This window comes from Puccinia triticina, chromosome 10A, assembly GCF_026914185.1.
Source record: "Puccinia triticina chromosome 10A, complete sequence".
In the NCBI taxonomy this organism is placed as follows: Eukaryota; Fungi; Basidiomycota; class Pucciniomycetes; order Pucciniales; family Pucciniaceae; genus Puccinia; species Puccinia triticina.
This window is the reverse complement of record NC_070567.1, coordinates 5784921-5808336: the sequence shown is the minus strand read 5'-3', so window position 1 is coordinate 5808336 and position 23416 is coordinate 5784921. Positions and strand designations below refer to the sequence as shown.

Sequence of the window (23416 nt, the reverse complement as noted above, 5' to 3'; positions counted from 1 at the left end):
CTCCTCCCCCCTCCCCCTCCCTGCCTGACTTAACAGACTATTTTTCCTCAGGAATAATTCATATGAGTATGTAGAAATGACCTATTTGATCTGGCAACAAAATGAAGCTTTTACTATGGTTGAAAACTAAGACAGGGGGAAATCAAGAGAAAGAGAGATGGAAGAATGGCTACGATTTGGCAGGAAGGAAAAAAATTAAAGAGAAATCCCCAAAAAAAAAAAATGATCAATATATGCCATATTGATCAATATATGCCTTCCCAAATTCATCCATGTTTGTAGTGTTGTACAGAAAACCACAAAGTCCCAGCTGGATCTGCGTCCAGTTCCAGTTCCACTAGCGGGCCAAGCTTGGCGGCCTTTGGGGGCCCGCTTGACCAACTCAAACACCCGCGTTGGCCGGACCCTGTACGTGCCATATGTTTGGCTCAAGATCTTGATGCTGTGGAACTCCTACCGTGCCAGGCGGTAGGCAGTGCTTGGAAGGGAAAGTGGTGATGAGCCTGCCTTCCTGTGAGGTCCTAGGATGAATGAGATCTGAGAAAACCAGAGAAAAGGGGGTTGAACAACAAGGTCAGTGAGACTTGTTGGCGGGTTTGGGGGTTAAGGATCTGGAAAAGGATGCTGATGAGGATCTTGAGGGTTGATAAGGATCTGATGAGGTGATGAGGATAAGGATCTGAGAATCTTGATGGTGTATTTCGTGGATCAGAAGACTGCCATGCCTCCCCATCATCTGAGTTCAAACTTCAAACTCAGACTCCAGGAAGTGAACATGTCACAGACATGTTCATCACATCCCTAACTACAAACAAGCTCTGCACAACACAAACAAAACAAAACACACACAAAGAAAAGATCAACCACATACATAGAAAAATGAGGAGAGTAACATAAGAGGATGGGTGCAATGGATCGATCCATTCAAAAAGAACAGAGAGAAAAATCAACAACAATCATCAATATCAATCATAATATCTTGAATCTTGAGCTTGAAATTTGAGATGGATAATCTTGAGGGCTTGATCTTGATAACTGGTCACTTGAATCTTGAGTCTTCATCTGGATCTTGAACCATGGACCGTCTGTACCATTTTGCTCACCACATCTCTCCCCAACTTGCAGTCTGTCCCTAGACTGCTCTCCTCTTCTCTCCAAATAAACTTATGCTGAGTCAAAGTTGAACTGAAAGAAAAACCTAAAAGAATGGGAACCAGAAGGGAGTCCGGGGCTCTTGGAGATGATCTTGAAACTGAAGGAGCTGGCCTAAACAAGTGGAAGAACCAAGGGATCGAGAATTGCTCACAAATGTGGCACAGGGTAGAGTTTTGACAACTAAAGTGGCATCAAGCCCCGGAGGTGCACAATTGGGAGGACTTACTTGCACTCCATTTTGCCTCTGCAGAAAAGCGGATCGTGATGCAAGTGCGCTGCCATGCAATTTGGAGTTGATATATTTTCACAAGCTCAGATTGCAACAACGATCTTGCCACTGTCGTCTTTTTTGGAGCAGCGAGTGATTGTAGAATTGGGTGGGCAACAAGGGTTTGAAGGATGGGATGTGCCGCTAGCTTGGTCCACTCGCAATTGCTGCCACTGGTGACAGTAGTCATCTGTAGGATCAGGTGTGACAGTGTGTTGTGTTGTTCAACTGCACATTGCATGGCTCGACGAACCTCCCATCCCAGACAATGTTCTTTTTCTAGCCCGCGGTTGAAAGCGGCAAGATGACAGATCCCCTTTTGAGTGATAGGGTTGACTGCCCATGGCTCGTTCCGATTGGTAAATAGACCGTTGTTCCAAAATGCATCTTCCGCTTCAAGCTTCAAAAGCTTGTTGTACTCCAGCTGCCTTGGGTGTGCACGCTCAGGGAAGAGTCAAATAAACTCGCAAACCTGTTTGTTGTAACTATTCAAAACCTTTTGGAGTGCTTGTGCTTGTTTACAAACCGACTTGATCAACTTTTGCTGCCCATCGGTTCCTGAAGGTGCTATCAATGAATTTTGGAATAATCAAATCTGTATCTGTGTGAGATGAGCTTACCAAGAGTTGTTTGTTCTCCTGGGCAACAGACGCAAACCAGCGGTTTTTTTTCCTCTATCAACGCCAGGAATTTGTGGCAGAGGTCCGTTTTCAAGTACCAGATCTTTAGCATTTTATCATGCTCAGGAACTGCAATTGCAGACCAGCATGAGAAAATAAACAGCGGTATAGTAAATTTGAAAGAAAAAAATAAGTACTGACCGGTCAAGTTCTCTAGCATGGTAGGGTCACCTACTCTGGTTCTCTGTTCAAGGATTTGATCAGAGAGGCAAGACACTATTCTTGCTCTTGCTATTCCTTGAGCTGGCGACAAATTTTCACAAGACCTGCAGACATACTCTTAGTTCTTAACTGTCAAGTTCCCTTTAGATTGCGTATAGCTTACCATTTGGTCTCTAGTTGCTCTTCTAGACATAAAAGTTGACCAAGTTCTTTTTTTTGTTTCTCCTGGTATGATTGTGTGGTTTCAAGGTGGTAGGCGCGCTTGTCTTCCCATTTCTGCTGGAAGAAATTGTCTGTGTATGTTCCCGCAGTCACCGAGTGAGGGTTGGAAAGTTGGTTCAACGCATCAAGAGCAATGCGGGCTGTCTTAATGATATCATCGGCCAAGGCAAATTTTGACAGCAGCCACTCTCCTGTAGAGTTGGAGCATGGCAGTCAGACTCAAGTTTGAACTGAACTCAGGGCAAAATATTTGAAGATGATCAAGTATCTCTTACCAGCAGTTTTGTTTAATCCCGCTGCGTAATACAAAGTGCGGTTGTGAACCGCCATGAGACGGCAGAAGCGAGACAAAACACGCAATATAGATACTAATGGGGACAAGAATGCCCATAATTGTTCTAGCCCCTCTCCATCAGATAGTCCCCATGCCTTATTCAGTTGGGGATTATACTTTACTTGACACAACCATTCATGTACGTAAGAGTGGAATACAGAAGTTCCGAACATCAGATCAGATTGACGATCCGAGAAAAAAGAGCGCTGCTCAATGCATTCATTTCTGATATCCATTAGTATGTGATGTGATGTAACATCAAAATTGGAAGAGAATTGCTTACTTTTTGAATATGAGTCTCAAGCTGACACCCGATGTCGTAGAGAACACCTATCCTTGATTGGGGAAAAGAGTTGATTATCTTTCCCAGGATAGAGATTGGATAATACAACCTATTCACAGACAAAAAACAGTATCAATCAAACTGTGAATTGGTCATAGATGAGACATGCTTACTTTTCACCTGATTTGTAAACATTTGTATAAAGCAGAGGGATGTCATGTTGGCAGGAACCAGCAAATAATCCGCTGCCATCACATTTCTGCCAAGTAGTGGTGTTGCGGGCATCATCTGCTGCCTTATGGGCTAACGCACATGGATCTTCAATTCCAGAAACATTTGCATCGGTAGATTCACATAGAGCTTTGCTAGTGTTGACCTCAGAGGGTGGCAAGAACGTTGGCAGGTATTGAGCGTTGGAAGGCGAGTCCTTACTAGCATGGGCATAGTGTCTTTGCTGGTAATTCCCATCCATGGCAATGATAAAGTCGGGTTCGTCAGGATCAACTTTAACCTCGTTTTCTCTTGGGCCAAAGCATCGAGGGCATTTGGAAGCCCATTTCTGTTTGTTGGTTGTTTGTAAGCCTTCTTGCAAGAGCTGTTCTTTCAGAATGAGTATTCGGCAATACAGATCGGAGCTATAGGTGAATGGAAGTCGGAAGTTTCTGCTCTTTGTTGAGCCGCAAGCAAGGAGAGGTTTTTTGTGTTGGCTATCAAGGAAAGAAGAGAGTGCTTTGGTGAATCCTGAGGTTGAAACATTTGTAGATTGCCATAACTTGTAGTGGAACTGAAGGAGCGGGATAGAGAAGGCAGTGCGGGGTTGTTTGGCGGAGCTTGCAACGAATCCATAATGCAAAAGTCGGATGACGTCTGGTGTACAGTTGCAAAAAGGAATTGATTTGCCTTGCGTGGTGCGTTCTAGTATATAGATCATAGATTGTTTGGTGAGTGGAATGGTTGGGTTGGGGAAGCAAGAAAATGTCAAAATACGCACGCTGAAGACCAATCAGGTCCACCAGGCGGGGGGAAACCTCTTCTGGCGAGCAGCTACAATCAAAGGGGACGGGTTCTTGTGGAAACGTTCTGGTAGTCCAGTTGTTGCTATACGTTTCACATTCAAATCACATTTTTATGAAGATGTCTCTCTTTCCAATCCTTAATGTATATAAACAAGATGGCGAGAAAATAAGTTACTCCCTGTGGACATACACTCAAAGAAGAAATACAAGTCGTGTGCACACTATAAAACAACAAAATAGTCAGAGATTGTGATATACCTGGTTAGCATTTTTATCTTCACTATCGATTAACATGTAAGAGGGAGGGAGGAATTTAAAACTCCAGGAAAATCTTTTGTTTTAATTGTTTGAATTGGTCGTCATCGAGTGGATTGAATTTGATGAGATGTTTGGATTTGTTAGCTGGGCTTGATCTCGACTCTCCGTTGTCTTTCGAGCTAAGTTTCTTTGAATCTTCGCTCGGGGAGGAAGCAGGGATTGATTGCTGTAGAGAGCTCGAAGTTTGGTCGTACAGACTTGTCGGAGAACTTGAGAGACTTGATGACTGTGCTGCAAGGGTCGCAAAGACATCGGTTTGATCTCGATATAATCTGTGACCAACCAAACAAATCGTCAGATCCTCAGCATACATAAGGGAAGAGGAAAACTAACCTGAAGGCATGCTTATTGAAGGCTATCGAATCGTCACCAGATGCGATAATGGACTCCAAGCCAGGCCTCTTGAAACAAGACTTCAGGTAATAGAGCAAATTGCAGATGAAATTCTCGTGGGGTAGCCATTCGGGAAATTTTAGGGCGAGGTTGAAGAGACCGTGGTTGGCTTGATCGATCAAGGGATGAAAACAATCCGTCTGGAAATTGATCTGAGGCGTCTGACGGTCAAACGGATAGTTTCGTGAGAAATCGATCGTAAATTTGTAAATTCCTCCCGCATAGTATCCTCTGTGTATAAACAATGTACCACACCAGTCTTCGTCGATTTCGTTTCGATACGTACGGTTGATCGAAATTGAGTGTTGCGACATTTTTTTGGGGGGTGAAGGGCATATTCCCATAGAGGGTACGATCGAGTCAGCCCGAAATGCGATCAAGGCAAACTTTGGAAAAATATGGGGGTTCAAAACGGAAAGGTGGTCAAAGGAAAACTAACGGTGGATATCATCCGGAGAGGGGATGACCCAGACGCCCAGAGGACAATGGCCGGGCAATCGTAGGCTTGCATATTCCAGTGAAATCTCGAGTTTCGACATGCCTGAATGAATCTGTTGGCGCTTCGTTTCGAATATTTTTTCCTTGTCGTTGCTGCTGCCTGGACACTTGGTGTCAAGCTTGTCTGCCCTCCCTCCCCCGGGCAGGAAGTGAAACCCCGATCGACCAGCCACACCAGGCGCAAAACCTCTCTAACGGGGCTCCCGAAAGGATGCCGGGGAGGCGGGCTCTGCATTTTCATGTGGAGGGTTTGGATATTTCAGCCCACTTTTTGTTGCACCCTCAGCCCCAATATCAACACAAGACCATTTGATTCTACATTTCATGCCTATTTGCTCTCTTTCCTTTTTGCTGGCTTGAGGTATTTTCCAGATTATGTCTAGTATAGATTGAGTTCTCGAGCCTCAAATTTGAGCGCCACTAGATTCAACAAACTCTGATGCCATAGCTCCTGCTAGGACATAAGTCCCTCAGGCTCTGGCAACGCCTCAGGCAAAGTCCGTGCAAAGCAGCTAAAATTTATATTCAAGGCCACTCCTTCGCGCGTGCGGGCCTTCTTTCCGCAGGGAGGGAGATGATCTTCAAATCAGAAGGGCGCTTACGGACCAGGGGGTTCATCGCGTAGGCATCCAAGGAGGTGTTGTTAGGGACTATGTAGGGGGTTCATCGAGTAGACATATCGGCAGTCAGTTCAATACTAGTGCTGGTCTTGCACTGCTAATAAGTACAGGTGGTTGAACACTCTTTTTGAAAAGTTTTCTCCGCATCAGCAGTCATCCACGCATCACGGGTGGGGTGGAGTCATCGTCGCAGGTGCTATCTTACCAACGAAGAGCACCTTTGTATGAAGTTAACCCTTGGTCATCGCCGAGCTTAATTCCTCTCCGACGAGGCGCGAAGCGTCTCCGAAGGAGAGGAGGTCGCTACGCTCCCCCGAGGAGGGACTTGTGTTAAGTTCGGGTCATCGCGTGTTCCAAGTGAGGGAAACTCCCGGTGTAACATCAATTACCTGAAGTTGAAGCCCCGGTCTGCCCCGGGCATCGAGCGAAAGTAATTAATATTGTATCAGTATTTCTCAAACTCCCTCTATGGGGTGCACTAGGGTGCACTAGAGTAATGGAATGGATAGGGTAGCACCAGCGTCGACTTGCTCGAACTTAACAAATTGAGCCCTCGCTGCTGCGGGCGTGTGATCTCGCGAAGCGAGCCTTCGCTTCGCGAGTTCACCCCCGAAGTCTGGAGGGACTTTGTTCAAGTTCGCGACTTGCTGGTGATCACCATGCGGTCGATAAAAAAAAAAACATATTTGGGTACACTTGCGAGCGAGATAGCTTTCGAGCTTGAGATAAACTCCTCAAGTGTTTTAATGAACGCAGTACGACATAGAAACGATACCGACCATCTCCCCGGAGGTGTTTCGTCAACACCAGCAGGTAACCAAAGATGTATAAATCTTATCAAGGCGATAAGAATACCTGAACCCGTTTGAGCGAGATGGCTATCGAGCTTCAGATAAGCACCAGGACCTCGGCAGATGGGCGAAGTTGTATCCCTTCCCTGGATCAAGAATGAAACTGGCCATCACATCCGAGACGTCTCGCGAAGACCGGCAGCTGTATCCAAAGATGTATCAAAATCTTATCAAATTGTACTCATACTGCTTGCCAGATGGATTGCGCGGAGACTGGGACTCTTGATAAGAGCCAAACCTGGGCCATCGAAGAGGTATATATACGGCAGAATGAGCCTGCTTTCAGGCCTCATTGTGCCGATTACCTCCAAGCCTCCCATAATTTATCATCCCTTCGTTTGTATCTAACAAAGAGCCTTCGAATTTGTATATACCTTTCAACCTCGCAAGAATATCCAGTTCGAATTTTTATGGGTCTTTGTAATTGGAAATTTTTATGTCTTGGGGCCAGTCTTGTACCCCATTCTCTTTCCTTACCCCATCTTCAACCCAACCAACAAGTTAACAATCAGACAACCGTTCATCAAAACCTTGGACCGGCTTCACTTCCCAGGTTGAACTTAACCCGCCCATCAAACCTAGATGGCTGCCTGAAAGATCCTTTGACGAAACAGTTATGGAACAAGATGGGAATGGACCAACATGTGAAACAATACCCTGGTGGATTGAATCTGTCACTTTCCGTGCGTATCGACTGCCTTTTTCCCCTTTTCCCCTTTTCTCTCCTATTCTCTCCCTTTTTTCGTTATTTTTCTCAACAGTCAAACAATGTATTGATTTCTTTCTCCAAACTTGGTGCGTAAAAAATGTGACAGGATTATGCAGATAAAGTAGGGGCTACAAATTTCTATTGCGGTATCGGGAACGATTGTAATCCATCACAGGTGCGTTGAAATTAAGGTACTCTCACAACTATTGGGCAAACAGAGCGTGGTCTGATTGTTTTTTTTCTCCTCCTATAATTCTGGGGCACAGACGTGCTTGGGAATAAAACAACAAGACTGGTATGCACTGGCGGCAGCCCATAGATTCAACACGTTTGTAAACCAAATATACGAGGCGACCGCTTATGCCTTAGGCGTTGTATCAGGTGAGATCTTCTTGTCTCCCAAATCTTGAAAGGAAAAAAACAAAGTAATTGATCGGCGATTTTCCTTCTCTACTATCTTTCAGACCTTAGCCCGACCATGGTCAGTGTTACAGGGTGTTTTGATTGTTCCCAGGTCTCGATTTACTCAAATAATTGTCATTTGATTGGCGTGTCCCAGGTAGATGACCTGATTCCTGATGCTACCAACTTTTGGAACTTCGCGGCGGTATATGTTGGTATATTAACGGCCTGGATCACCGGGACACCGGCTGCGCTCTTCGGAGCCGGCGTGGGATCGATTATCTGGATGGTGATGATGTCGACCATGTTTGTCAGCTCGGCTGCTGTCTGGGTTGTTGCAAATTTATACGTACCAGATCCTCAAAAATTTACGAGAGTCAGTTAGCATACTCCACTCAGTTTCTCAAAGAAAACTTATTTACAACTGAAGCTCGATGTAACTTCCGATGAATTCTTATTTAAAGTGGTCAGAAGTAATTTATCGCTTGCAAGATTTTGAGAATCACATGCAAGGGGCTCTATCAAATTTCACCCAGAATGTTATCGACTCAGGCATTAGTACTGAGCAAGGACTGTACGGTATCAGTAAGGGCGGAAACTTATTCGACGACGTCCAGTTTCGAACAGAAAGTGAAATTCAATCTGATCTTGAACAAACCCTCAAACTCAGATCACTTTCACATATCCTTAGAATTCAGGTAAATAGATACACCTAACCAGGTTGATTGAACTCTCTCGTATCAAAGGTTCTCATTCAATATCTTTTTTGCCCTCTTTTTGCAGAATGCATTTGTTACCAGAGGAAGTGTAAGTCAATCTCAATTTTCAATTCTTCCTTTTTTCTTGTGATTTTTAGGACCTGTAGTGATACTCACTTTTTCAAATTTTAATCTTTTTTGTCTACATACAGCAACCGTGCAATGGTGATGGGCCTAATGGGGCGCTAAATAAACCGGGAAAGCTTTCCTACTGTGATAATGAAGGAATGTAAGCCAAAAAACTTACGCCATTGTATTAATTTTGCTTGAAAATCTTTGTTGATAATGTCGCATTTGATTGAAATCACAGAATGATGAACATTGTCCTAGCAGGCGAAAAAGATAAAGAGGAGCCAGTTTACAACGCCGGAATGGTAGCCCAAAAGTATGGCCTTTCCACCGAGTTACTCACCACGACAGCTTGGAGATGTCAACAAAAATACGGTGTCTACAGGCACCCAACAGTTGTGAACGCGTGAGTGCAAGTCCCTCGAGCTTCAAGCCAAGAGTGAAAGCTTAACTGACCGGATTTATCTCTTTTTCGTTTTCTTTGGGCTGCAAAATCGCCTTAGGACGGAACCCTATGACACTTCTTCGGATTGCTTGTTCAACCTTCCAGTTTGTGATCTGACAGATCCAAGTAGGTTCTTGTCCAGCATGTCTTACACCCCTCCAATTGTCGGTATTCTGACCAACCACTGTTTACTTTGGAACAGAAATCCGAGACAAAAAACATCACATGAGTGTGGTGGAAGCGTGCAGGAAGCTGGGTAAACTGCCGATATAACCATATCACCCTTTCTAACTTGGACCACCCACATACCCACTGCGTACTGGATTTACTTCAATACTTGTAATTCATAGTACGATGTAAGAAAAACATTTGTTATGTATTCTGACTTCTTAATTTATTATTTTCGTTGTTGTTGAAAAAATAGGAGCAACTGAAAGTTTATTGCTTATCAGAAGCTAGTACATAACAGCGAGCAACAAATGGGTATGAGACAAGTCTATGCGCTATATGTACCTGAAAGCAACTCGAGGCACACTCGAGGTGTTGTCTGGGATGGGCTAGAGAGAAGAAGGGAATATGACTGGGCGAGCTCCGTGCGGGTTCGCTGGGGTTTTTGGTTTAGGGCTGTCAAGTGTCCTGCCGACCGTATAGGTCAGCGTTTGGATCAGGTGATTAAGCGTCTCGTCTCTTCTCTCTGTCTGATGTCTGACTCACGGATATTCAACGACGTCAACTGAAGACTTTCGTTTTATCCTCGCGGTAGAGCTTTGCCGTGCCGCTTTGGTCTTCTGCTCGACAAACAATGTTTGTTCGAGTCAGCTGAGGTTCTTTTCTGTTTTCTGTCTTAGGTCTGGGGACATAGGATCACTTACTTGTCGTTAGACCGTTTGTGATCCTGTCTAGGAGGGTTGCTTTCGCTTTTCTGCCGAGTCGTTCCGCGAGCGTTCTGTTAGAAGAACAAGATTCAGTCAGCCTTGCTATAAGTCTGCTGTAATCTAAGCTCGGGGACGAACAAGGTTCTAAAGCTTGTTGATGGCTTTGTCTTGGCTTGTGCCGGGGTGGCTGGTGCTGGTGGTTTGGGTTCTGCTATCGGCGGAGCGATACAGTTAGCTTTTTGGTCTGGGTTCTGGGTTAGGTCTGGGACTGCGAAAGGGGCTTGATGCTTACCTTTCTTAGCAGCTGGGGTTTGGGTTTTGCTTTGCCGCGCGAGCTTCCTGTGTGGTTGCTGCGGGTCGAGGTCTGGTCCAGTATTCTCACAGCCTCGCATGCGACGAGTCGTGAGATTCGAAGCAACATCAGAGATTTGTGCTACTCCTATCTGCGCGAGAGATCGGCGAATGACTGATCGCCCAAGAGGTTTGGTGAGAAAATCCGCAGCATTTGAGGATGTCTTGACGTATATGAGTTTTATTAGCCGGAATAGGATGAGTTCGCGAACGAAATGAAGTCTGATATTCATGTGTTTCGTCCTGAAGCTATTCTGAGACGTTTCACTGTTTGCTAAGTCAATTGCACCTTTGTTATCGACGGCAACTTCAATGTCTTCGACTTTTGCTTGTAGCTCAACCTCCTGGATAAGGCTCGCGAACCAAGCCAAGTCCCTGCCGAGGTCGGACAGGGCCTTGTTTTCTGCTTCTGCGGTTGATAGCGAGACGGTGGGTTGCTTGGACGATTTCCAATTGAGGAGGTGGTTGCCGCTGGTCACGACAAACCCGGTGGTTGAGCGCCTGGTGTCGGGGCAGTTGCCCCAGTCAGCGTCCGAGAAGGCTTTCAAAAGAAGGTTGTCGGAGCGCTTGAAGGTTAGGCCGACATGCCGGGTCCCGGATAGGTACCGAAAGACTTGCACTGCGGCTTGGTACTGGCGAATGCCTGGGTTCTCCAGGTATTGAGATAGCTGACTTACGGCGAATGAGATGTCGGGCCTCGTTAGAATGCTGAGGTAATTCAGAGAGCCAATTAGTGCGCGGTAGTTGACATTGAGCTTGTTGAATGAGTCAATTTCATGCTTGGTGGCCTTGGAGAGACGGTCCCTCGGGTTAAGCGGGCATGAGGCCGGATACTCCTTGTCAAGGTTGAACTCGGCCAGCTTCCGTTCTATGTACTGAGTTTGATTGATTTGCAGACCGTCTTCGAACCGGTCGATGTTCATCCCAAGTAGGAACTCCGCTTCCCCTGGGTATTTAATCTCAAATTCCTTCTCCATCTCGGCTTTGAATACTTCTGGGGCATGGCTGATGATTACAATATCGTCTACGTGAGCAAATAACCAAGTGGCTGGCCTACCGCCCTCTTCGCGCCTCCAAAACACACACGGGTCTGAGATAGAGATCTGAAAACCGAGAGTTGTCAGGTATGCTGTGAGTCTTTTATACCACACGAGAGGCGCTTGCCGCAGGCCATAGATGGCCTTCTTGAGGTGTAAGACAGAGTTTGGCGGGCATTTGTACCCCTGCGGCGGAAGTAGCGTCACGGTGTCTTCCAATGGACAAGTCAGAAACGCGCTCCTGACGTCCAGCTGGTGGATTTTTAGACCGTGGTTTACCGCAAAGGAGATGAGCAGTTGAAGCGACGCTGCTTTGCCCGTCGGGGCGTAGATGATATTGAAATTTCGTCCGTGTACTTGCCGGAAACCTTGCGCACAAATTCGAGCCTTGAACTCGATGACTTCATTGGCCGGCCCGAGCTTCCTTCTGTAAGCCCACGTTGCTGGGATCGGCTCGTCAGCATCGAGTTGTGCTCGAACCACCCAAACTTCATGCTTGATCATGTTCGCAATTTCCTTTTGCTCGGCCTTAGTCCAGTTGTCCCGGTCCTTTCCACTCATGGCTTGCCGGTGGTTCTTCGGGTCAACTTCGATTTCGATCAGGTACATCTGGCGTGAGCGTTTGCCGGAGAGGATGTTGTTGGAGTCGATGTTGCTGGAGATCTCTTTTGAGGGAGGTGCTGAAGTCCAGGCATATCGTCGCCCAGATGATTGAGCTCGGTCTGGTTCTTGGTCTGATGGTTGCGCTGGGGTGCGACTGTTGGTGTTATCTGGCGAGCTTGCGGGGCTGCGTGCGCGGAGGTCTTGGGTAATCCTGGTGAATTCTTCCTCCTTGTCTTCTATTTCCGTGCCGGTCTCCCCTTGGTGTTCACCGGGGACACAGTCTTCCTCTGCAAAAGGCATCGGATCATCGGATTTGAATGATGGGAGCTTGTTTGTCCCAAGTGGAGTATAGCTTTTGGCGAGAGGCGGGCATTCAGGGAAAGATCCCTCATCAAAATGCACATGCTTTGATGTTACGATCGCCTTGTCTTCAAGCCTGAGGACCTTGTACGATGAATAGTCATTATTGTACCCGAGGAGGATCCCTTCCCAGGAGATCGCCGAGAATTTTGTGTCCCGTTTTTGCTTCGGCTTGAGAATCCATACCCGGCAGCCAAACGGTTGGAAAAAGTGTACGTTTGGTTTTACTTTGAACATTAGCTCCAGCGGGCAGGTCTTGCTTTTTTCGAGTGAGGGGAGACAGTTTGTGGTGGACGTCGCCATTTGAACTGCCTCTGCCCACCACTCTGGAGCTAGGTTAGCCTGCATCATCAGACAGCGCGTCATGCCGATGACGGTGCGGTTAGCCCTTTCCGCCAGTCCATTGTTCTGAGGTGTGTATGCTGGTGCTACATTATGCTGAATTCCCTCGGATTTAAGGTGATCGCCAAGCGTGCCGTTGACGAATTCCCCGCCGCCATCTGAGATTAGCTTCTTCATCTGGTGGCCCGTCTGCTTCTCGAAGAACGTCTTGAACTCAAGGATGGCTCGCGCGGCCTGACCTTTTTCTTTCAGAATGGCCGTATGAATGAGTCCGGTGAATTGATCAACAAGTGTGATGAAGTATCTTGCTCCGCCGTTTGTCGGGGGAGAGATTGGTCCGACCAAATCGGCGTGTACAACGCTGAGTGGAGCATCGGCTGCCTTGAACGTCCCGTTGCATGGGACCCGAGTGAGCTTCCCTTGCATGCAAGCCGTGCATGCATGAGTTTTCTGCAGGCCTAGTGGTCCGTCCACTGCATGTGCTATGCGCCCTGAGCTAGCGTGCCCAAGGCGATTGTGCCATTTCTGAAAGGTGGACAGCTCGGGCGCAGCCGTGGTTGAAAGGCTGATTGCTGACGTTTGGGGAGGTGTGGCGTCTACGATCTCCAACAAATCATTGGAGACATCAACACGAAAAGGTATGTCGTCGTCGATTTTCACCTCAAAAGCTCCGTCTCGCTCGCATATAGTCGCCTGTCGATTCAGGAGTTGCATCATTGAAACTAGATTGCGCGTAAGATGAGGTACGAATAGAGCGTCATGCAGAGTGAGGGTATCGCCAGTTGGGAGGCGAAGCCTTGCCGTTCCTCGAGCCACTGCCACTAGCTCTGACTTGCCGCTCCCCGTCATAATACTGATGTTGACTGCCGTAGTTTCTTCAAAGTATTGTAGGGAATTGAGCATATGATTGCTCGCACCCGAGTCAAGAATGGTCGACAGGGGTTTGGAGGGAGTGGTGGCGTTATATGTGAAGGACGGTCTCACTATGGCGTGGTGCGCCTCTTCTTCTTCCTCGTCAGGGGCAGTATGATAGGCCGTGCGCTGCTTCTTCTCCGGGCGGCCCTGATCTACGAGCGGTCGCTCAGGCGGTCGGGTGGAGGGGTGAATGGTCCAGCAATTTTCTTTGGTGTGTGACGTGGCTTTTGGATTGTGTTTGCCGCCGCTACAGCGAATAATCTGTTGACCAGGTTTCTTCGGCTTTTGATGTGGGCCTGTGGCGAGAGCGGTGGCTGAGGGTTCAGGATCCTCCACAAATTTTCTCTTTGTTGCTGTCTCGTGGCGGCCGATGTCTCTTAACTTAGCAATGATTTCTTTCGGCTTCGCCAGGGCTTTGAGATCAGGAAAGAGCGCTTGCATCAACATGGGACGCTTCTTGGTGATTTTCCCGACAATGCCGCATCTGATAAGCTCGTCCGGAACCTTAAGGCCTAGAGAGCTGAATTCGGCCAAGCTCTCTTCCATCTCGATGATGTAAGTGTTGAGGTCCTTGTTATACTGGATATTGAGCCATTTATTCCAGACCTGGAATACTGAGAGCAAGGAATCCGAGGCGTAGATGGTTTTGATGTCGGTCCAAATCGCGAAGGGATCTTTCTCGTTGGAATCGTTGATGACACTCGTGAAGATAGCATTCGAGATTGCTTCGCTCAAAATGCTACAAGTGCGAAGAGCACCCTGGAGCTCGTCCTCGTCTGGTTCCTTCGACATTGGCTCCTCTATGTAAGTCTCGAGGCGTCTCGGACGGAGGTGCATCTTGATTTTGCGCTCCCAGAGAGGAAAATTTGACCCGTCGAATTTGGGGACATTGACGTGGTCCTTGTCAGGACTATAGGCGTCGTTCTTTGAAGCTCCGGGATTCTTGTCGCTGGCGGCGCTGGGGCCTTGATTCCTTGTATTTGCCATTCAGAGTTGCTTTCAGCTGCTTGTTGAGGTGGTCGTGTCGAGCAGGTCGAGACTGTAAATCTGAAAAAATAGGAGCAACTGAAAGTTTATTGCTTATCAGAAGCTAGTACATAACAGCGAGCAACAAATGGGTATGAGACAAGTCTATGCGCTATATGTACCTGAAAGCAACTCGAGGCACACTCGAGGTGTTGTCTGGGATGGGCTAGAGAGAAGAAGGGAATATGACTGGGCGAGCTCCGTGCGGGTTCGCTGGGGTTTTTGGTTTAGGGCTGTCAAGTGTCCTGCCGACCGTATAGGTCAGCGTTTGGATCAGGTGATTAAGCGTCTCGTCTCTTCTCTCTGTCTGATGTCTGACTCACGGATATTCAACGACGTCAACTGAAGACTTTCGTTTTATCCTCGCGGTAGAGCTTTGCCGTGCCGCTTTGGTCTTCTGCTCGACAAACAATGTTTGTTCGAGTCAGCTGAGGTTCTTTTCTGTTTTCTGTCTTAGGTCTGGGGACATAGGATCACTTACTTGTCGTTAGACCGTTTGTGATCCTGTCTAGGAGGGTTGCTTTCGCTTTTCTGCCGAGTCGTTCCGCGAGCGTTCTGTTAGAAGAACAAGATTCAGTCAGCCTTGCTATAAGTATGCTGTAATCTAAGCTCGGGGACGAACAAGGTTCTAAAGCTTGTTGATGGCTTTGTCTTGGCTTGTGCCGGGGTGGCTGGTGCTGGTGGTTTGGGTTCTGCTATCGGCGGAGCGATACAGTTAGCTTTTTGGTCTGGGTTCTGGGTTAGGTCTGGGACTGCGAAAGGGGCTTGATGCTTACCTTTCTTAGCAGCTGGGGTTTGGGTTTTGCTTTGCCGCGCGAGCTTCCTGTGTGGTTGCTGCGGGTCGAGGTCTGGTCCAGTATTCTCACAGTTGTATCATGGTAGAAATTCTTTGTTTCCTAATTATATTCCTCTATACGTAAGACATTCTGCAGGCACCCGCAATTGTGCTCTTAATCTCGTAATTTATTTGAAGCATTTATAGATTTTCAGATCAAGTAAGCCCAGGTTTGTGGGCAGATTAGCTGACCAAGGCAATCTCAAGGAGGCAAACACATTCAATGGGCCAGTTTCAGGCTAACTGACATCAGAAATGCTCTAGCCTGAGACTAAATTTCAGGCTCAGGCTAGCTAAATTTAGCAAGCCTAAACCTGAAATCACGCTTAGGTTTGTTGACCCGGGGTTAGCCCGGACCAATGTGATTGCCGGCCGGGTTAAGTTCCCCGAAATCGCTCTTAACTCGACGAATGCGAATGCTCTCAAGGGAAACCAATAACAGACCTCGAAAAAATTATGTACCAAACTCAATAAACCAATGTTTTGGCTTGACACTGCGCGCTTGAAGCTGCGTGTGGAACGTTAACTCCTTGAGATTATTTCCTTAATCATACAGAGAGAAATTCTTAAAGGAACTGAACCTACCGTTGTCTCGCTTCCCGGAAGCGAACGCAGGAGATATGTAAAAGAAAGGGTGTGTTGTATATGTACCTTTTGAATGGGGAGCAGTGCAAACATGCATGGAAAGATGCACGCGAGGCTTATGGACTGCCAGCATTGGCGAGGAGCAACTGTACCCCCTCCTTAGCTCATGATTGAATCGGGTCCGGTGCGGTTGAGGACGCCATCCGACGCGGATTAGTGACGCTAATCCGGTCTATGACCGCGACCGATATCGATGCTCTCAAGGTCCCTCCGAGTCCAACTGACTCAAAATGGATTCCTATGCCCTCAGTACGAATTTGTATGACAGCTATGTACTGCTCAGATTGATCTCCTTGCAGTTTGTGAACCCTTCGTTTGGAAATACCTCTAGTATTCTGCTAGGACTTCTGTTAATCTTCAAACCATCACACCGTTAAATTATATCCTGTGAGCCAGTTCCCTATACGATCTCAGTGTATGCTTGCACAACCTCATCACGCCATCTCACACTGGTCACTACTCGGATAGGTTTGTTGTCCCACTTGTCATCTTTCCTCTACTGCCCACCTTGATTTCATGACAGCGGGATTGTCCTACTCTCTGACGTCAACAAGCCCAGTATAAGTCTTGTCGATTATTCCGGGCCTCTGTTTGATCAGAATATTGACTACTGGTAATCACTTTATTGTAGTCGACCTCTAGAACACCATTTCCGACACCCGGCAGAGATTTAGGGGAAATGCCCCCTCGAAATACAACTTGGTAGTTTTTACAAGGGCACGGAAACATCTGGGTATGCGTCGAAGCGTCGCTGGGTGGTGATGGGCAAACCTTTTCGTGCTATGAGAAGCTCATCGATATCGATCCGACCATGTATGACGGCCTCTGTTTCATCGCTTGTGGCCATCACGCGTCCCCTTCAATAGATGACGTCACGCACATGGTATAATCAGCGGATTTGTCCGATAACTTTCCCAGAAAATTTCAATATTACTGACATTGGATCAATGATGCTTGAATGTCCCCAAGCTTGATAGTCACTCGATGGATTACGCGCTGGTGAACATGCTGATACATAAATCAGATTATCAACAGCCCTGAAACAAAGACATTGGTATCAGCAACTATTTAATTGGATTTGGCACATGTTACAAATCAGAGCGGAAGAGAAGAAGGAAAGCCGTACCGTGCCCTTTGGAGCAACTCCCAGTGTAAGGGACCCGTGGTGAGATTAAAGGCGCCAGGATAGATCATAGCGATGCAACCTGCAGGTCACCGGCGAAAGTATTCACCAAATGATTTGATCGGGAAATCCAACACATTGACTTGGGACAGACCTCTGCGCGCGGCAATCATCGCCATTTCAGGGAATCGAATATCGTAGCAGATCCCGAGTCCAATTTTCCCAAAAGCTGCAATCTAAAACAGATATAATTAAGAACAGTACTTGATCTTCGTAAAGATAGTCAAATGAATGAAGTTTATAATAAAACCATAATTTACGAGTTTCGACTATCGTGACAGGGTCTCGACCGGCTGATAAGGTCTCGCTCTCTTTGAAAGTGATTTTATTTGGGATATCAATATCAAATAAATGTAACTTGCGATGCAAGGCGACCAATTTTCCATCGGGTTGAAAAACAGGTGCTGAGTTGTAAAGGATCGTTGGATCATCTGGACTTCTCTCGGGGATCGATCCTACAAAAACCACGAAGGAATTGCTTCAGGATGATTCTCTGGTCTATCTATTCCTTGTGAGAATATCGTGTAAATGTAATGTACAGACTGACCACCAAACAACCAAACTTGCTCCTCCTTGGCGGCTGAACTGAGCATCTTGATACTTGGACTGGCACACTGGTCGACCCTCCAATCTGAGCCCTTCGATTCATGCCATCCGATCACCTCGGCATACTTGTCAAAGTAGCTTGATCCATAGGGGCTGTTGAAGATTTCCGGCAGGACGACTACTTGGGGCTTTAGTCCCTGCTCGTTCCCGCGCACGGCTTCGGCGATCTTCGTCCGGGCCTTCGACAAGTTGGCCGGTTTGTCTGCTCCGATGCCACCCAGTTGAATCAGTGCAATGTTGAAGGAAGTCCCCTGGACATCGATCTTGCTGGATGTAGACATCAGGCGAATTTTTGGGTGAAGTCTGGGGAGTCCCAAAGGGATTCGTAAGAGCACTCGCATTCGTCGGGTTGGTCGGCACAATCCAGCCACTACCGGCCCGAAATGCCCGACTACCGACTTGTGACAGACTGTCACAGACCTTTCACTGCACAGTCTCCAGCGGAGTCGGGATGGGTCGGGTCTGGCCACCAATGGAAGTGTCATGGACTTGGGAATCCGATGGCTGGCAGAGCAAATCCCTGCAAGAGTACCTCCTCCCCCTTCTAAATACAGAGGCAGGTTAGGAGTGGGTCTTGATGATCATGTTGATGTCATGACGACGATGAGGGCAGCCAGACTTGAATTCCGCAGCTATGTAAGCGGGCAGTGCGTATTTGTCTTTTCGTCTCGTGGCCGATGAAGGTGGGAAGACTCCAGGGATTTTTTGGATTTGACAAGATTTGAAATCAGGCAATTGGATTTAAGGGCAGTGCATGTCAAGTGGAGAGCGCTGTGCCCACATCAAGCTTACTCCTGGACAATTTTTCTCGTGCATTTGGACGACATCATTCCCAAGAATACTTTTCAAGACCCAGTACCGACTGATTCCTTCCCATCATCTACTCCGAGTCCAAGGGCGATGCCAATCTCAGAAGCACAGCAGCTCGCCGAGCTCATTCTTCAAGCGGTCAAAGACATTGAAGCCGATACGGCGGAACAGATACCGGGTGGTAGGACGACCAATATCAACCTGCCCACGGTGGCGGCTGAGGACGACCTAGAACCGACTCCTCAAAGACGGGCGGCTTTGAGGACTTTGAAGGCGGCCACGCACCAGTTACTGGCCACCCTGATGCCGGTGGGGCTACACGTCCAAGAGCTCCATTACTCTTTCCATCAGACGGCCGCGCTGGACACCGTCGTGCGGGCCCGTATCGCAGACCTGATTCACTCGATTGACCCGGATTCCAGTAAGGGAGGCGTACACGTCGCGGTGCTTGCCGAGAAGGCTGGCATGGATCCCCGCAAGCTTTCCCACATCCTGCGCTTCCTGGCCATTCGCAACGTTTTCTGCGAGCTGACGCCAGACCGTTGGGCGAACAACCGCTGCTCTTTTCCTCTGCGGAGCGACTCACCGAACACAATCTGGAACGCCCTCGGCCATCTCAGGGAAGAAATTGCTTTGCCGGCTCTTGTTGAGCTTCCCGAGGTCTTGCTCGACAAAGATGGCGGCCGAGCTCTTAGCTGGGACCATACTAAGAGTGCATTCCAAAAATATTACGAGCCCGGTTGTGATTTCTTTGAATTCTTAGCGAGATCCAAAGGTGGTTATCGTGCGGAAAGATTTGGGAAAACTATGGTGAGTCAAATTCTCATCGGCCGACTTGAGGTTTGATCTTGGATGTTGTGCGATTCGTGCATTTTCCGGATCTGGGACTGACATTGACGCTACCGTTACCCGACATAACTTGGGTGTTAGATCGAGTTGTCTAGGTCTTGCGGTACTGGAGATGGACATTATAAAGGTTACGATTGGAAGAAACTCGGGGAGAATGGGATCATGGTCGATGTGGGGGGTGGAATTGGTGGGCCTGCCTATGCTATCGCAAAGTACCTTCCGGGATGGAAGATAGTTGTCCAAGACCGCGCAGAGGTAGCGCAACATGGAAGAGAAGTAAGCTACATAGATTCCGTCTTTTAATACGCTCAGCACATCTGAACTCGTGCGATTGATCACACCACCTAACCACATGGGCCCATCTCCTATTTATTAAAATCTAGAACTACCAGAAGATAGGCTCCACAGCCAATCTAGAATTTGAAGAAGTTGATTTCCTCAATGATCAACCGACTCACCGTGTCCAGACAGTAGATGCATACTTTCTGCGTCACATCCTGCATGATTGGCCGTGAGTGGGACATGCCAAACTGTCTAGATAATGTTCGAGTCAAAACTGATTAATGACTGAAATCTTTCAGCGCCAAGGCCTGTGTGGAAATTTTGACCCATTTGCGGAGAGCCGCGAAGCCGACGAGCCGGCTGCTAATTGCGGAGACCGGCGTCGAGCCCCCGTTGCTCGACCCAAATTCACCCATTCTTACCAACGGCGGAATGGCAGCGTTCTTGTCTCACACTTACTGCCTGTCCATGATGACCGTCTTCAATGGGGAGGAGCGAAGCAAACAAGACTTTGCGAACATCTTCAACAGTGCAGGATGGAAGCTCGAGTCAATTTCCAATCTCGCCACCATCTTGGATCGCTTCATTTATGAAGGCGTCCCAGACCCGTCCTGGAAGCAGTAAACTTCTGGGTGTGATTTTGAATCGAACATGAACCACTCGACCCTCTCTGCCCAATCGTGTTTGACGAAACTTGATTAAAGGAGAGCGGTCATCTATGTTGTTCAGATAGCTCAGCAATCGTGTACTTGGGAGCGTTTTCTGCCTGTGATTTTTTTTCCGCCGAAGTTTGTTGTTCTTTGTGTTTTCTCTCATCGATGTAATGAATTGGAGGTGACAACCAGGTAAGTTCTGCGAACTAACACATCGGCTCTGTGAAACCTTTCCTGTGTGTGAGTCTGGGGCTTCAACATAGTTACTTGGGAGGTTGTTCTTAAGCGAGGGCGCCTCCAGTAGTGCTCTCAGTCTGAACATTTTGGGCTGGGCTGGTTGCATCGCTCGTGGAAGTGACCGAGGCTGAGGGTACGCGAATCACCTCTTCAAATCTGAAGAGTTGAAAAGCTTGTCAATAAATCAATTCCTGTCGGCCGCTGTGCAGACGTCTAGAAGATTATCTAAGGCTGATATATAGGTTTATACGCCTCGTTCAGCTCACGTCTGATACATACGAAGGTTGGATAGTCTCATATTATTGATTAGCAGGACGAATGCGGTTTTCTTGTTCAACTACATACATCTTTTCTACAAAGTATCGGAACCTAGCTTTTACGTCTGGACGAGAGAAGGGAAAGTGCCAGAAAGAAATAATAGCACTCTTCACGTAAGCTAAACATCAGCAAGATTGAAATAAAGTTTATCCCATTGTGCCAGCCAATTTGGCTGGGAAAGTATGCTGATGTATATCTCTCACATGGTCATAGATTTCTTACTTGAACAGTGCTAATGAAATCTCAAAGTTTGCTGCTTAACTTTGACCACAAGTGATACACGTTCTCAAACTGCCGTCCGACCAAGTTGACACTTCCAATGTTCCGATTGAGGGCATTCAAGTTGGTGTATAGCTTTCCGATAGACTTGAAATGTAATTATCCAAGGACGCGAGACGACCTGGCTATTAAAATCACAAGATTGATCGAGCCGAAAAGTTAAGAAGTTAGATGGCACGTTACCTCTGATATTTCGGCAATCGATTTGAGTCTCTGGCTGTCGAAGTGGCTATGGTCCTCAGCGTAATGACTTTGATGTCCTTGGCCGACTGCGAGTTCGTCTTCATCCATTTCGAAATCCATCCGCGTAAGGTTAGTCCGCGTCTTGGAGAGCACGGCGCATTGTGACTGTTTCAAGGTGTGTGAGCTCCTTGACCGGTGCGCGGGCTCAGTTCCTGTGACAGGTGCAGGGAAGTGCAGGGAACCTTGTCGACCGCTCAGCAACCACCTTACCTGGGACTTGATAAATTGTCGTTTTTTTCGAGCTCGGGGAGTCCCGATTTGAACGAAGGCCACCTTTAGGCCAACAAGCACGAACTTGACTAGGATGGCGAAGGAGATCGAAGGGCAAGACTCGAAACCGTCGGAACCATCCGCTGGTAATCAATCCGACGAGGCTCAGCCAGTCTCACAGTCACCACCGCCCGAACTACCCCCAAAGACAGCCCTCCAGAGTTATCCATCGATCATCACCACGACGAACCATCCGACCCAATCAAATAAAACCCTGATCAGGTTCTTATTCTCGCTCTCCAACCTCATCTTCTTCGGTGGAACGCTCGCTGGCCTGATCGTTTGGCTCTATCAAGTTGCGTATCCGATGCATCAACCACTAAGGGCATTATATCTTTCCCACCCCGCTCATCCATCTTGACCCTCTTGACCCCATCAGAAGTACATCTTTCCGAAGCTGAAGATCCGGACAGAAATCTTGGTATCCTTGAGGCGCTCAACTCTCAAATCGTACGACAAACTGCAAGAAAGCTTGAAGAGCTTAGTGCAATCGAACCCCAAACTGTACAACTCCGCCGTCGCAATACTCTCTGGCAAAAACAGGCAAATCTTTCCTACCTCCAGCGGTACACAGACCGGGGATGAACTGGAAGAAGCAGGAAAATCTAGTAATCAGATCGAACCTTCTGAAGCCTCGACTACAGCGGATGATAAAATCCAGGTTCCAAAGAACATTCAGTTCGATTCCACCGTCACTATTATCCCCTCGTCATCATCACCATCACCGTCATCATCTATCCTCGATGAGAATGAACATCAAAATGAGATCAATGAAGATCAGAGACAATCAGCAACTCGAGAAGAATTCAACCAGCCTATTATTGACTACCTGGGAAAGATCGCCAAGGGCCTCCGCAAGAGATCAGAGAATCGTGGACGAATCCAGACCGAAGAATCGGATGATGGGCAGAGAAATGAATCAAGTGCAGGGATGCAGTTGAGTCTGGAAGGGATGGAGAGTCTGAAGACGAGTCTGAAAGCGATGAGCGGCGAGCTGGCCGATGAAACCCAGTTGACCACGAGGATCCACCAGAAAATCTCGGCCTCTTCCCACCCCCATCGGGCCTTTGGGCTCAACTATTGGGCCACATCCTTCAACGCCGCCCGCTACCCTGATGCTCCGCCCATCAAGAACGTCGACGAAGACCCCTACTTCATAGCCCTCATGGAATTCAAAAATCAGATCAGGGCCCTCAAGGGCGTCCTCCTCAACCGTAAAAAATTCTACTAATTGATGCATGTCATGATATATCTACCAACCCCCTTCAGAACAGCTTCGCAATCCTTGAGTTTCTCTTACTGCTTGTAGACATGATTTATCACTCCTCTGTATAGTATGCCAACTAGTCGTCTTAACCACATACACCATCATGGCTTTCTCGAGTCACTTGCACAGATGCAAGCAAACAGGCAAGCAAAAATAGAGATAAAGGACGCTGGTTCAAGCTTAAGGATGGCTTTGCTGGAGGACTTCTTGTGATTCTGTAGGGAGCTATAGAACCAAAGGGAAGTCT

General features: G+C 47.5%; 7 protein-coding genes across 7 annotated transcripts; 3 read left to right on the top strand and 4 right to left on the bottom strand.

Moving 5' to 3' along the window:
- Nucleotides 1-1467: 1467 nt before the first annotated feature.
- Nucleotides 1468-2263, bottom strand: PtA15_10A597 (uncharacterized protein; the record flags this gene model as incomplete). The annotated part of the gene is made up of 5 exons (XM_053160788.1): nucleotides 1468-1596; nucleotides 1677-1851; nucleotides 1954-1990; nucleotides 2044-2172; nucleotides 2245-2263. The coding sequence occupies 5 exons, from the start codon at nucleotides 2261-2263 to the stop codon at nucleotides 1468-1470; spliced, it is 489 nt and encodes a 162-aa protein (XP_053024728.1).
- A 2170-nt stretch (nucleotides 2264-4433) lies between these two features.
- Nucleotides 4434-5370, bottom strand: PtA15_10A596 (uncharacterized protein; the record flags this gene model as incomplete). Its single annotated transcript, XM_053160787.1, has 3 exons — nucleotides 4434-4710; nucleotides 4772-5090; nucleotides 5271-5370. 3 exons carry the CDS (start codon nucleotides 5368-5370, stop codon nucleotides 4434-4436), a joined length of 696 nt encoding a protein of 231 aa, XP_053024727.1.
- A 1840-nt stretch (nucleotides 5371-7210) lies between these two features.
- PtA15_10A595 (uncharacterized protein) lies at nucleotides 7211-9456 on the top strand (the record flags this gene model as incomplete). Its single annotated transcript, XM_053160786.1, has 11 exons — nucleotides 7211-7483; nucleotides 7616-7684; nucleotides 7776-7890; nucleotides 7974-7990; nucleotides 8069-8287; nucleotides 8376-8609; nucleotides 8695-8718; nucleotides 8822-8898; nucleotides 8980-9144; nucleotides 9242-9309; nucleotides 9386-9456. The coding sequence occupies 11 exons, from the start codon at nucleotides 7211-7213 to the stop codon at nucleotides 9454-9456; spliced, it is 1332 nt and encodes a 443-aa protein (XP_053024726.1).
- Nucleotides 9457-16881: 7425 nt separating this feature from the next.
- On the bottom strand, nucleotides 16882-18302 carry PtA15_10A594 (uncharacterized protein; the record flags this gene model as incomplete). The annotated part of the gene is made up of 6 exons (XM_053160785.1): nucleotides 16882-17029; nucleotides 17111-17209; nucleotides 17299-17377; nucleotides 17450-17524; nucleotides 17616-17810; nucleotides 17903-18302. 6 exons carry the CDS (start codon nucleotides 18300-18302, stop codon nucleotides 16882-16884), a joined length of 996 nt encoding a protein of 331 aa, XP_053024725.1.
- Nucleotides 18303-18861: 559 nt separating this feature from the next.
- On the top strand, nucleotides 18862-20526 carry PtA15_10A593 (uncharacterized protein; the record flags this gene model as incomplete). Its single annotated transcript, XM_053160784.1, has 4 exons — nucleotides 18862-19581; nucleotides 19702-19896; nucleotides 20004-20131; nucleotides 20202-20526. 4 exons carry the CDS (start codon nucleotides 18862-18864, stop codon nucleotides 20524-20526), a joined length of 1368 nt encoding a protein of 455 aa, XP_053024724.1.
- Nucleotides 20527-20836: 310 nt separating this feature from the next.
- PtA15_10A592 (uncharacterized protein) lies at nucleotides 20837-21692 on the bottom strand (the record flags this gene model as incomplete). The annotated part of the gene is made up of 3 exons (XM_053160783.1): nucleotides 20837-20948; nucleotides 21373-21476; nucleotides 21573-21692. The coding sequence occupies 3 exons, from the start codon at nucleotides 21690-21692 to the stop codon at nucleotides 20837-20839; spliced, it is 336 nt and encodes a 111-aa protein (XP_053024723.1).
- A 244-nt stretch (nucleotides 21693-21936) lies between these two features.
- On the top strand, nucleotides 21937-23133 carry PtA15_10A591 (uncharacterized protein; the record flags this gene model as incomplete). The annotated part of the gene is made up of 2 exons (XM_053160782.1): nucleotides 21937-22197; nucleotides 22282-23133. The coding sequence occupies 2 exons, from the start codon at nucleotides 21937-21939 to the stop codon at nucleotides 23131-23133; spliced, it is 1113 nt and encodes a 370-aa protein (XP_053024722.1).
- Between the last annotated feature and the right edge of the window lie 283 nt (nucleotides 23134-23416).